Source organism: Prosopis cineraria, unplaced genomic scaffold (assembly GCF_029017545.1).
Source record: "Prosopis cineraria cultivar Desert tree isolate PC_DT_omini unplaced genomic scaffold, ASM2901754v1 PC1900, whole genome shotgun sequence".
Classification (NCBI taxonomy): Eukaryota; Viridiplantae; Streptophyta; class Magnoliopsida; order Fabales; family Fabaceae; genus Prosopis; species Prosopis cineraria.
In genome coordinates, this window is record NW_026557225.1 from 8,645 (window position 1) to 23,403 (window position 14,759).

General features: G+C 37.8%; 1 protein-coding gene across 2 annotated transcripts; it reads right to left on the minus strand.

Annotated features, from left to right (window-relative positions):
• Positions 1 to 12,572: 12,572 nt before the first annotated feature.
• On the minus strand, positions 12,573 to 14,299 carry LOC129301110 (protein DOWNY MILDEW RESISTANCE 6-like). Of its 2 annotated transcripts, XM_054939684.1 has the most exons (5): positions 14,106 to 14,299; positions 13,771 to 14,018; positions 13,252 to 13,576; positions 12,893 to 13,156; positions 12,573 to 12,800 (listed from the first exon to the last, which is right to left on the minus strand). In XM_054939684.1, exons 1-4 carry the CDS (start codon positions 14,274 to 14,276, stop codon positions 12,908 to 12,910), a joined length of 993 nt encoding a protein of 330 aa, XP_054795659.1. In that variant the 5' UTR covers positions 14,277 to 14,299; the 3' UTR covers positions 12,573 to 12,800; positions 12,893 to 12,907. The 2 variants fall into 2 exon arrangements, with proteins under 2 accessions (XP_054795659.1, XP_054795658.1); XM_054939683.1 differs by having other exon boundaries at positions 12,573 to 13,156.
• Between the last annotated feature and the right edge of the window lie 460 nt (positions 14,300 to 14,759).

Genomic DNA, 14,759 nt, shown 5'->3' on the forward strand with positions numbered 1-14,759 from the left:
TTATTAAATATTTATTTAAGTATGAATAGGTATTTTTGAGGTTATAGAAAGGTGATTTGAGGCTTCAGGATAATTCTAAAATTTTTAATTTATTTTTAGATGAATTTTTAGAATGTAGAAGGATGAAATTGCGATACTAGAAGTGAATTGAGGATAAAAAAAAATAGTTCATTAGGGTACGAGAATTTTAGAAAAGAATTTGGGAAGTTAAATAAGGCATAAATCTTAAATTAGTGTTAATATGGACTATAGATTTAAGACTTTCTAACTCTTTAAATTAGAGTTATTTATTTTAATGTAAAATTAATATATAGTATTGTGAAATAATTATGTAGATTATATTGACAAAGATAGTGGTGAAAAAGGAGTTGTGAAGGGGAACTTGTTATTCAAGACACAAGGTAACCATTATTAATGTGTTGTGATGAGTGTGTTTGTGAATGGTTATGTGTTGTTTTGTTGTTTGGAAAAATTATGAATTATTGAAAATAAATACTGTATATACTTGTTTGAAATTATTGCCAAGTGGGTTAAAAATTTATTTTTGTTTATCATGATGAGATATTATTGTTCGGATATATTCCTGTTTGGATATTTGAATGATGCATGACTTGTCAGGGTATTTTAATGTATGGTGTTAATGGGAATTTCTGTTCGGTTAATTATTACCACGTGGTAAGCCCTCATTGGACCCAATGAGTGGCGTGTCGCTTGGTCCAACTCACCTTTGGCCGGGTGATTTGGCGTCCGAGCATGGTGAAAGGAGGATATAAGGTGCAGTCATGCAATTAAATACTTGTTCGGTTTGTTTGAAAATATTGTTCGGTTAAATGTTTTGTGTGCCCACTTAGCAATCGCATGATTAGTTACATCCGCATGCATCATTACATATTAATTTTTGGTTACTGAGACTTTTAAGTCTCATTCCCCGTGGTTAATATTTTTACAGGAGCGAATCCGGCCGAGAAAGCACCAGAGGTGTAATTATGGTGTATGAGACACCATCTTTTACGTTGCCTCTTATTTTGGATTATACAATGTATCTTGTGCCAACTTAGGACATATCTTGTCTATGGAGCATGTAAACTCTAATCCTTTTTATTAAATGCATTTATATGTCCAAGAGGATTATGTCTGTCCCTTTTGATTCATGACCTAATTTAAATAACATGCTATGAGGATCATGTCTGTCCCTCATGGTTCTAATTGCTTTTTGAGATATTTTAAGACCTGTGGTATATTGTCTTGGATGTATCATGGTAGAAATTTTTCTACCATGATAAGGGTATGATAAGGGTTCAATGAAAAAAAAAAATGATTTCTTGAATTAATAACTTGCGAAAAATCGGTTTGTAAATTTGAGGGTGTTACATATTGGTATCAGAGCATATAGTCGGTTGGCAATATACATTGTTATGGTGCTTCTCATTGTATGGCCATGATATAGCTAGGCTAATTTTATTATTTATATCTTGTATCCTTTAGGAGGGGAGAGAAAATGCCTGTTACTCGTGGTAACTCAGGATTCCAACATGAGCACCTGCCACCGCCACTGCCAAATGAGGAGCCTGACTTGGCGGAATTAAGAATGCTTGTAAAAACATTAACAGACAAGGTTCAAGGATACGAACAAGAGTTGACGGAGCTAAAGAGGCAAAAGGTAACTGAAAATGGAGATAGGGCTCATGTTGAGAGTCATGTGGGGGAAGGCAGTTCCTCACATCCTGCCACTCTGAGAGATCATGAGTCTAGAAGGAAAGAAATTAGGCAGGAGGAACAGAGAGCCCCACCGACCATTACTGATGTGTGGGAAACTGTTAGGAAGTTTAACCCTCCTACGTTTGATGGTAACCTTAAACCATCCGTGGTAGAGGAATGGGTGAAGAGACTCGAATCCATCTTTCGAGTAGTCACATGCACCAGCAATCAAAAAGTACAAGTAGCATTAGTGCTCCTAGTGAAAGGAGCAAGAGATTGGTGGGAGACAGCAGGGCCCAGGGATGATTCTACACTCACCTGGGAGGAATTCAAGGAAAAATTATTTAGGCATTACTTTCCATCAGAGTTAAGGTCTGAGAAGGAAGCGGAATTCCATGCCTTTAAGCAAGGGAACCTCGATGAGGACACATTCATTGCTAAGTTTCAGGAGTTATCTAGATACTCCACGTACCTGCAGTATAGGGATGATTCCGAATGGAAGGCTAAGCGCTTATTGGAGAAGGCTAGACCAGAATTGAGGGAACAATTGGCTCATCTAGATATCCGAGATTATGATGAAATGTGCATAAAACTACAAGTAGTAGCTCGCAGTAAGAAGGAGGTTGAGAGAGAGAAGAGGGGTTATTCATATAGTAGACCCCCAACCTACCCTCGACCCACCGGAGGCATTATGAAGAAAAACCATCAGGGTTCGAGTAGCTCATGGAACCAAGGAAGGCAGAAGGGTCCATTTCAAAGGGGCCAAGGACAGAGGAGCTATCATAGTAGTTATACGGGTCACAGAGGAGCCCAACAGTATCTACCCCTGCCCCGAGTACAGCGAGCTCTCAACAGTGCACTAAATGCGGGCGTCGTCATTTCGGACAGTGCTGGATCTGTTACATTTGTGGGAAACCCGGTCACATTGCAAAGTTTTGTGGGGACAACCAGGGCTCAAATATGAAGAACCCTTCCCAACATCCTACTGTCTCTGGTCGTGTGTTTGCTCTTACTCAGGACACCATGAACTCCCCAGATGCCATTAGAGGTAACATCAAAATCCTTCATCATGATATTGTTGCACTATTTGATTCGGGTGCTACACACTCTTTTATTTCTGAAACTTGTGTAAAGAACCTTGATTTGCCTGTGTGTATTTTACCGTTTGATATGAATGTGTCTACTCCTGCGGGAGAATCTGTGAGGACCGCTAAGGCATGCCTTAACCTAGTAGTCGAGTTTAAAAATAGGAAAACAACTATGGACTTAATTATCCTACCACTGAGAGGTATGGATGTAATTGTGGGAATGAATTGGATGGCTGCAAATGGTGCTATCCTAGATTGTAGAGAGAGGAGTGTGTCTTTATCTTCTTTGTCGGTGACCCCAGTCGAGACTCAAGATCATGTTTTCTTGTCGGCGGCGCAAGTTGATAGATGTATGAAGAAGGGTTGCCAGGCCTACATGGTTTTCTTCTCTATCCAAGCTGAGATTGATGAAGGCGTGAAGAATATCCCAATTGTCAAAGAATTTGCGGATGTATTTCCAGACGAAGTCTCCGGTTTACCCCCAAAGCGCGAGGTAGAGTTCTCAATTGAATTGGTACCCGGTACAGGGCCAATTTCTAAGGCTCCTTATCGGATGTCCCCTTCAGAGTTAGCGGAACTGAAAAAGCAAATCGAAGAGCTACTTGAGAAGGGTTTCATCAGACCGAGTGTTTCACCTTGGGGATCTCCAGTCCTTTTTGTAAAGAAGAAGGACGGAAGCCTCCGATTGTGCATTGATTATAGACAATTGAACAAAGTAACCATCAAGAACAAATATCCACTTCCGAGAATCGATGATTTGCTGGATCAGCTTGTGGGATCCGCAGTTTTCTCAAAGATTGACTTAAGGTCAGGGTACCACCAATTGAGAGTGAGAGCAGAGGATATACCTAAGACAGCATTTCGGACGAGATATGGGCATTATGAATTCATGGTGATGCCGTTTGGACTTACGAATGCTCCTGCGGTATTCATGGATTACATGAATAGGATCTTTCGACCCTATTTAGATAAGTTTGTAGTAGTGTTTATTGATGACATTCTTATTTATTCAAAGGATGAGGAGGCTCATGGTGAACATTTAAGAATCGTCTTGCAAGTTTTGAGGGAACATAAGCTTTATGCCAAATTAAGCAAGTGTGAATTTTGGCTCCAAGAAGTAAAGTTTTTGGGCCATGTTGTGTCCAGAGATGGAGTTGCGGTGGATCCTAGCAAGATTGATGCAGTGATGAAGTGGGAACAGCCAAAATCTGTTACAGAGATACGAAGCTTTTTAGGTCTAGCAGGTTATTATCGTCGCTTTATTAAGGGATTTTCGCAAATTGCGATGCCCTTAACTAAGCTAACTAAGAAGGATGCCCCATTTATTTGGACTGACAAATGTGAAGCTGCTTTCCAAGAATTGAAAAAGAGGTTAACCACTACTCCAGTATTGACTATTCCTGACCCTGTGGTGCCGTACACTCTGTACACTGATGCTTCTTTAAAGGGTTTAGGATGTGTTTTGATGCAAAATGACCGAGTGGTTGCCTATTCCTCCAGACAGTTGAGACCACACGAGGAAAATTACCCTACTCATGATTTGGAGTTAGCTGCAGTTGTGTTTGCTCTAAAGATATGGAGACACTACTTGTATGGATCTAAGTTTCAAATCTTCAGTGACCATAAGAGCCTGAAGTATTTATTTGATCAAAAAGAGCTTAATATGAGGCAGCGACGATGGATGGAATTTCTAAAGGATTATGACTTTGAATTACATTACCATCCGGGTAAGGCTAACGTGGTAGCTGATGCCTTAAGTAGAAAGACTATTCATGCTGCACATTTGATGGTTCATGAATATCATTTATGGAACAGTTTTCATGATGTTCCAGTAGATGTGATTGAACATCAAATGGCCGCACTCCAGGTAGCAGACTTTGAGAGCAAATTCTGGGAAGATCTCAGAGTCTCACAGCAAAGTGATGACTACTTAAGGAATATAAGGAAGGAGATAGTGGTAGGTAAGGCCCCAAATTTTACCATCTCTGAGGACACAGTGATGAAGTATAAAGGTAGAGTTTGTGTACCTAATGATCCAAGATTGAGGAATATCCTTTTAGAAGAAGCTCATAGGAGCAAATATACAATTCATCCCGGTATAACTAAAATGTACCATGATTTGAAGCGAGGTTGGTGGTGGCCAGGAATGAAGAAAGATGTAACTGAATTTGTTTCTAGATGTTTAACGTGTCAGAAGATAAAGATAGAACATCAGAAGCCAGCTGGAACACTGCAACCGTTAGATATTCCAAAGTGGAAATGGGATGATATTTCTATGGATTTCATCACTGGACTGCCAAGAACACCCTCGAGTAAGGATGCTATTTGGGTGATAGTAGACCGACTCACCAAATCAGCTCACTTTTTGGCGATCAAGTTTACCTCTACATTAGAGAAATTTGCTGAGATATACATTAAGGAGATAGTTAGACTTCATGGTATACCCTCTAGAATTGTGTCAGATCGTGACCCAAGGTTCACTTCAAACTTTTGGGGTGCGCTACAGAAGGCTATGGGTACCAGACTGAGTTTTAGCACCGCATACCACCCCCAAACAGATGGACAAACAGAGAGGACGATCCAGACTTTGGAGGACATGTTGAGAGCTTGTGCCATTGAACTACCAGGTAGTTGGGATAATCATTTGCCATTAGCTGAATTTGCTTATAATAACAGCTATCATTCTAGTATTGGGATGGCGCCTTATGAGGCCTTGTATGGAAGGAAGTGTAGATCGCCTTTATGTTGGACAGAATTAAGTGAGAGGAGTATCATTGGTCCAGAAATTGTAGAGCAAACCACCCAGAAGATTGCAATGATTAAGCAAAAATTGCTAACCGCTCAGAGCCGACAGAAGAGCTATGCTGATAAGAGGAGACGGCCGTTAGAGTTTGAAGTAGGAGATCATGTATTTTTGAAGGTTTCTCCAGTGACAGGCATTGGTAGATCCATTAAGGCAAAGAAATTGACACCTAGATTTATGGGCCCGTATGAGATCTTGGAGCGAATTGGATCTACTGCATATAGAGTTGCATTACCTCCACAGATTGCAGGTATCCATAATGTGTTCCACGTATCACAGTTGAAGAAGTACAACCCGGATCCCTCCCATGTTATTGAACCTGAAGAAGTAGAATTGAGGGAGAATTTGACCTTTAGATCCGAACCGGAGCGAATTGAGGACTTTAAGGACAAACAACTACGCAATAAGACCATCCGACTCGTGAAGGTGATTTGGAAGGGTGGAGCCCTAGGTGATGCTACTTGGGAGACCGAGGAGAGTATGAGGCGAGATTATCCACATTTATTTGCTTAGGTACATAGTTTCTAAGCTTATCTATTAAATTTTGAGGACAAAATTTCTAAAAGGAGGGGAGAATTGTAACATCCTGATTTTTATATAATAAAGAAATTGTGGAATTTAGGTTTTGAGGAAAAAAATGATAATAATAGGAATTTATATTATTTGAGGTTATTTAGAAATAATATTATGATTAGGTATTTAATTATGAATTTAAAAATTTAAATTTAAAACCACATAAGCAATATTTAGTTAAGATATAATACATAAATAATTTTTTTTATGTGTGTGTTAAAAAAAAAAAGAGAAGGTAGAAGGAACAAAAAAAAGGGGGGTGGAAGGTTGTTGTTTCTAAGTCCCACATTGGTTAGATGAGGGAAGAGAAGAGGTGCCTTCATGTATAAAAAGGAGGGGGTGTGTGCATTAGGAAGCATGAGAGGCTAAGATGCAATTTAGAGAAAATTGCAACTTTGGGCCCAAAGGTTTGAATAATTAAATTCAAACCTATAGTTTTTTTTTAATATAATTTTGGGACTCACAATCCCATTTTTATATTATTTTTCTCTCTTCCTCTCACGTTGCTCGGCGTTTTCTCGCAAGGGGGGATTATTTTCTTTTTTCTTCAGGTATGTTCTAACTTTCCTGTTTAGATTAGCATTTAAAAATTTATTTAATTACAAAATTAATTTTATAGTTATTTTCTAAATAATATTAGCTTTCTAGTGATATGATTATTTTGTAGGATAGAGTAAATATTTTGATTAGGATTTTTCTATAGGATAGTTAATCTGATGATATGATGGATTAAAAATATAGGTTAAAATTCTTAGGGATATAGTAAATATTATAGAATATTTTCTTAAGGTTGAAACTCATGTTTAAGAATTTTTGAGTTAAAATCTAGATCTATATGGTTGAATTTATGTGGAATCTGAGATGTAGGGATAAATCTATGATTATTAAATATTTATTTAAGTATGAATAGGTATTTTTGAGGTTATAGAAAGGTGATTTGAGGCTTCAGGATAATTCTAAAATTTTTAATTTATTTTTAGATGAATTTTTAGAATGTAGAAGGATGAAATTGCGATACTAGAAGTGAATTGAGGATAAAAAAAAATAGTTCATTAGGGTACGAGAATTTTAGAAAAGAATTTGGGAAGTTAAATAAGGCATAAATCTTAAATTAGTGTTAATATGGACTATAGATTTAAGACTTTCTAACTCTTTAAATTAGAGTTATTTATTTTAATGTAAAATTAATATATAGTATTGTGAAATAATTATGTAGATTATATTGACAAAGATAGTGGTGAAAAAGGAGTTGTGAAGGGGAACTTGTTATTCAAGACACAAGGTAACCATTATTAATGTGTTGTGATGAGTGTGTTTGTGAATGGTTATGTGTTGTTTTGTTGTTTGGAAAAATTATGAATTATTGAAAATAAATACTGTATATACTTGTTTGAAATTATTGCCAAGTGGGTTAAAAATTTATTTTTGTTTATCATGATGAGATATTATTGTTCGGATATATTCCTGTTTGGATATTTGAATGATGCATGACTTGTCAGGGTATTTTAATGTATGGTGTTAATGGGAATTTCTGTTCGGTTAATTATTACCACGTGGTAAGCCCTCATTGGACCCAATGAGTGGCGTGTCGCTTGGTCCAACTCACCTTTGGCCGGGTGATTTGGCGTCCGAGCATGGTGAAAGGAGGATATAAGGTGCAGTCATGCAATTAAATACTTGTTCGGTTTGTTTGAAAATATTGTTCGGTTAAATGTTTTGTGTGCCCACTTAGCAATCGCATGATTAGTTACATCCGCATGCATCATTACATATTAATTTTTGGTTACTGGGACTTTTAAGTCTCATTCCCCGTGGTTAATATTTTTACAGGAGCGAATCCGGCCGAGAAAGCACCAGAGGTGTAATTATGGTGTATGAGACACCATCTTTTACGTTGCCTCTTATTTTGGATTATACAATGTATCTTGTGCCAACTTAGGACATATCTTGTCTATGGAGCATGTAAACTCTAATCCTTTTTATTAAATGCATTTATATGTCCAAGAGGATTATGTCTGTCCCTTTTGATTCATGACCTAATTTAAATAACATGCTATGAGGATCATGTCTGTCCCTCATGGTTCTAATTGCTTTTTGAGATATTTTAAGACCTGTGGTATATTGTCTTGGATGTATCATGGTAGAAATTTTTCTACCATGATAAGGGTATGATAAGGGTTCAATGAAAAAAAAAATGATTTCTTGAATTAATAACTTGCGAAAAATCGGTTTGTAAATTTGAGGGTGTTACAATATTGTATAGTAGATTTCTCCCTGTATTGGAGGATATAGTGATGTTAACTGGATTTTAGATTTAAAAGAGATAAAATCCACTGGTGGTTATATATTCACTTTGGTAGTAGTGTAATAACCTAAAAGTCTGCAAAACAGACAATCAACACAAATCCTCAAGGAATTCTAAGTTTATTGCCATGAAGCTGGCTAGGACTGAAATTGAGTGGTTGAAAAACTTCTTGGCGAGTATTCCAATAGGTGAAAAGCCCACACCATTAGTATCTTTACATTGTGATAGCCAGTCGGCAATAATAACAGCTAAAAATAAGACCTTCAATGGCAAAAGTAGACATATTTGATTGAGACATAATATTATAAGGTAGCTGCTCAAAGATGGGATCATCTCAATCGATTATGTGAGATCAGAGTTAAATTTGGTGAATTCGTTAACTAAACCCTTGGGGAAGAAATTTATTATTGAAACGTCAGGGGAATATGACTTAAGTTTGTTTGAAATTAACAGTGCTGGCAAACCCAACCTTTGTGATTGGAGATCCCATGAAGAAGGTTCAATGGATAAGAACAAGTTACTTGTTAGTTCTGCTAGCATTGAATTTTGTCCCTTCCTATGGCTTGAGAAAGTGCTAGAATGCATTGAACGGAGGCTGAGTGAAAGCTCTTAATGTTTTCATAGTCCTTATGGATGGTGTATTCATTGCAAATATATTTGATGAAAACACTTATACAAATGTGGAGTAGGCCGCTCCTATGAGATCGTGGCAAAATCTCTAGAGCATTTGTTAAAACCAAGCGCACGCATGGCCGATAACATGCAAAATCGTCGTTACAGCAGAGACTGGGGGGTATAATCCGATTAATATGACCTTTAGCACACACTCAAGATCTGTTGGTTTAATAACGAAGTTACACTGACTTTTCTTTGTGCTAGGTTTTATTAGTCTAGGTTTGGTTCAAGTCGACAGACACCAAATTCAAAGTGATTATCCTCCGTGTGAATAATACAGACGAACATAGATCCTTTTAACACATGTGGTGGATTGTTGTATGTGTGTTAAAAGTGTGTGTGTGTGTCAAAGTCCCACATTGACTAAATGAAGGACTCTCCTAGTGTATATATACTAAGGAATAAAGTGGGTTAGTAAAAGAGGCTTGGAGGAGAAGTGGCCTCGTGCACATGAGACAAGCCAACACAGGACAATCGCAGTTGAAATCAGCCAATTTGCCCCCCTGCACGTGAGTTCAAGAGGCAATGAGTTCCTTTTACTGAATTATTTTTACAAAATAAATAATTAATTATTTTTTGCTTACTGAAAAATCTCAGGTTTTAGTGTCTAGAATTTAAATTTCAAGCCATAAACGTTTTTACTATTAACCAGATTAATTTTCTAAACGTAAACGTTTCTAGACAAAAGCTTAACTGTGATTTATGTCAGCGTAACCCCCAGACATATGTTCAAACATGATTTATGAGAGTGTAACTAAAGCATTAATCCATATACGTTTTTGTTGTTTTATACGTGTGTAACCGAAACATTAATCGATGATTATGACCCAATGTTCATGTCTCCATTTTTAGGCTATATATAGCCTTAGGTGCAGACAGAAAAACTTGACCAACCTCTTGAGTTTTCGGGGCAATTCTCTCCTCCCTCTGCCTTCTGCTCTCATGTTCATCTGTGTTTGCTTTTTAGTCTATGTTGTTCTGTTTCCTTGCTTTGCAGGAAGTTCTTATTTAATCCTCGAAAATTGCCAGTCCGTCAAAGGTGCGCCGGAATAGTTTTTAAGAATAATGTCCTTCCGGCCATGATTCAAGCAGTTCGCAGTTCGCCGTTCATATTTGTCGCTGGTGCCGCCAACATAAATGGGGCATGTAATTTGTATTGAAGGATACAATAATTTATAAAAAAATTTCTCATTCTCTTATTTCTATCTCTTCTTTCAATATCTTTTATTTTTGAGTTGCTTAATTTTATAGCAGTAAGTAATTATGTTATTGTGAATCACTAATTAGAGTTTTTAATGGTTTTTGGTTTTGCTAGAGATGATGATGGGTGAATAATAGAAAATAGTTTCAAATATGGATTGGAATGAGTGGGGTGTCCATAGATTTTCAATGGATACGAAATGCGTGGGGTGTCCCCTGTATGATTATAATAACTTTATGATTTTAGATATAATTAAATTTTAATTTTTTTACACGATTTTATCATGATCTTATAATAATAATAATAATAATAATAATAATAAAAATAAAGAGTACCGATGTGGTTGCTGGACCAATAGTTTTTCGGTGGGCCATACAGTATCGCAAAACAAGAAACTAAAAAACAAAACAAAGGGTGTGGTCCCCACCCACGTCATCATGCTACCAAGGCTTCTCGCTTCCGTGCTGTTTGCTCTGCAATTCCTCAAGAACCCTTAGCTTGTTCATTTCTCCCCCTTTCATTCATACACACGTACGTCTTGCATTTGAGCTTGTCAAATTGTGATTCTGCTGCTTTAAATGCAATCTGTTCATCCGGAAATTCTGGTTCTCTTTTTATATAGGAAAAGGAATCATTAACAAGTCCTGACAGTGCCACATAAATGAGTGTTTTTTTTTCTTATTTAAGAATTTCCTTCTTTTACTCTCCACTCTTCTTCCTTGTAACAACACATCTATCCACTGCGCCTACCGGGTGTAATTTCATGCTATGGTCTTCTTGCAAATCTCTTAACAATGTGACTATATTTAATAATGAAATTCATAGAACTAAGCTACGGCTAATGACAATATCTAGGAGTCCGAATTTGTTTCATTCTATTGAATTCAATTGTGACCCCATATCACATGAGATACAATTCAAAGCCTCAATTAAGATTTATCCTTCTCTCTTTCAATCTTGGCTCAAAAAAGCAAATTTGGAACTTAAAATTTTGTGCATAAGCCGTGGTCAAAGCAACCACAAGCTACGGCTAATGACAATATCTAGGAGTCCGAATTTGTTTCATTCTATTGAATTCAATTGTGGCCCAATATCACATGAGATACAATTCAAAGCCTCAATTAAGATTTAATACACCTATTAGTCATCCATTAATCACAATCTACTTGAGTTAACATTTAAATTCACCATTTTGCCCTTAATGATCATAATTAATTCTATTTAAAATTTTTAGGATGTTACCAACAAGCACATAGCTTAATTAATAAGGGGCTGTGATAGTTTAATCGGCAATCTTGGATATGCATTTTATGTTAAATACTTGTTGGGAGAGTATCATTGCTTTTTTTTTTTTGGGATAAAAATCTGTCAGTATATTTAATGTCATTTTGGTTGTGTCTAAGATAATGATGCTCATAATAATGTACCATGAAAAACACGTTCAAATATGGGCGGAACATGAGCGTGAGTGTTCTCACGATTTTCAGTGGATATGAAACGAGCACCGATATTATCGCTGGACCAATGTTGTTTTTTATGAGACCACACCTAGCAAAGGATATGGTTCACATCCACCTAACAAAGACTGCTTTTTGCTCTGCTTTCAACTCCGATATCATGGAATTTCCCCATCAATCCTTCACTTTTGAATTTAGATCTATTAAGTTCACTCAGCCAATAAGTGTATCAACTATAATTATTAATTTTTATTAATACTTGAAAATTATTAAAAAAAATTTTAAAAATTCAAAAAAAAAATCACAATTGAAGCATTCTTCACATATTTTGTCCCCTCCAAAAAATTATAATTTTATATTTTTTAAGCATTATATGACAAAATTTCTTTCAATTATTCAATTAAATTAAATAATTGTTATTATATGACACAAGACACTCATTAAATCTGTAGATTTATATCACTACAAGATCCAATTCCTTCACTTCTTCATCTCACACTTGCATCTTGCATTTCAGCTTGTCACGTTCTCTCCCTCTCCCTCTCTCTCGGAAAAAGAATCATCAACGAGCTATTGTATGCTGCCTGTATAAAATAAAATGAGTGTATTTTTTTGTCATTTAAGAATTTGCTTCCTTTACTTTTCACTATTTTTCCCTGTAACAAGGTGTCTACTGTGCATGTTAGGGGTAATTTCATGCTATGGGCTGCCCACAAATAGATATTAACAACGCAGAGATAACCGCAAGTGGAATTCACTTGACCCATTGGAATACAGTTGAGAGCTGCAATTATTAATATGCATAGCTTAACACAACTCAGATAATAGCTTCTGATACATGACAGTTATCAAACAAAGCAACAGCACTGATAATAGTCTAGAAATTAGAAATCATAACAGGGAAGAAAGCTGAGAACTTCCACACCCTCTCCCTCGCATAGCCACTATTCCTTCAACCTCACAGTCTCTGACTTCACGCAACAATATCACGAATCAAATTCTGATAATGAAACCACAGAACTCAAATTAAAAACATGTATAGGGGTGAAAATTGGATGGCGAAGGGAGGCTGGACTCTTCCCATTTACTCACGTGAGCGTTACAGCTTTACTCGTTCTTGAAAAATTCCAGACAGCTGGCGTCTTTGTGCAAGTCTCTGCCCCAGAACTTCTTATAATACTCTGCATATGTAAAGCCCCTGTACATGGCTCCACGTCCATCTTCCGTGAGTGGTTCTGCAGGGCTGATCAGAGCGTCTTCCTGAGGACACAGGAATGAAGCCACCGACAGCCTCGGCTTGTCTGAGTTAACAACAGCACGATGCCACACGCTCTTGTAAATCCCGTTACTCAAAGCCTGCACCAACATTCACCCAAGCCTGTGATCACAACGTGATGGAATGAAAATAAATGCTGACATGAACATTGCAAATGTAGTGTATGGTGCGATGCCTGGATTTGATCCCCGATGTTGATGACGAAGGCATCGGGTTGTGGGTTAATGGCGACCCAGTTTCCGTCTTTGAGAACTTGAAGCCCCGACACGTCGACGTCTTGGAGGAGAATTGTGACAGCATTAGGGTCGGTGTGAGCCGGCAGGCCGTAGGTGAGCTCTGGCTCCGGACACGGAGGATAGTAGTTGACGGCCATGTGCTGGCCCTGCTCCTCCAACACATTCTTGATGTGATCTTTGGGGAGGCCCAAGCTCTCTGATATGTATTCTTCTATTCTGAACCCCAACTCTCTGACCTCCATGCAGTAATTTCTCACCGTTTCTCTGTTCATTCCATTTCATACTGTTTACATCACAATTCATATATCACACACACACACGATTGCGTGCTTCAAACCATGGTCATTTGTTTATAAAGTCACTTTAGAAACATGAATGCAAGAATGGATTGGATTCCTTCGAATAGATAAAAGGAAAAACAAGTTGAAAGGCAAACTATAAATTTCACGTGCAGTAACTTGAAAGACGGAGGGTTAGAAGGCCATTCAGGGACATATTTGTGGAGAGGATAACAATGGAGCCTGAGGTAGTCCAACCAATTGTGGACCTTCTCCTGGTGAACGTTGTGACTTGTGGTAAATCTGATAGTCTTGGAGGGATCTTCTGAGTACAGCTTCATCTTCTCCTCCACCGGCAACCTGAAGAACTCATGGGCCACCTCCGACCTTTTCTTCACCGCCTCCAAATCCACCCCATGATTAATCACCTGCAGATTCCTTGAATGGTTAGTTGAACAGAGCACACACGCCCTGGCACGGACCTGTCAAGACTAAAAGAAATTAACTAAAAGGACCTGGAAAAAGCCAAAGGACTTGCAGGCCTGACCAACTTGGTGAACAATTTGAGGTCTATCATGTGAAGACAAGTCGATAACCGGAACATCCTGAAATGAAGAGACTTGAGAGAGACGAGGACGCTCTGATTCTGGGCGGATATAACTCCGGGGCAGGCAAGAGTGTGGCATTCCAGAGGAGAGGACTTGGTTTCCCTTTTGAGGGCAGGTTTTGCGGGGAAGGGGAAGAAGAATGATGGTGATAATTCCTTCCTTTGTCGGCCACAGGAAGATGATAATAAGAAGGGAGGTTGGAAAGCGGCATACTCAGCTTTAAGTAAGATATATAGGCAGAAAGACTACATAATGAAGTGATGCCATCCATGGTTGCCACAATCTGAGTCGTCAATGCCATCCAATGAATCCCACCCAATCTAGTGCATTAACGGGCAGAGGCGTACCTAGGTCTTTGTTGAGGGGGGACCATCTCCATGGCCATCTTCATTCATATGGGAGGAGGGTGTATTATGTGTGCACCCTGAGTGTGGAATTGGGTGGGACTAAAATTTCTTTTACCCTCGAGGCACATATATATTTTCTTATCCATATATTAAACAAAAATTAATTATGCATCCTCAGTACTAAAATAATATAAGACATTTTTTATGAGGTAAA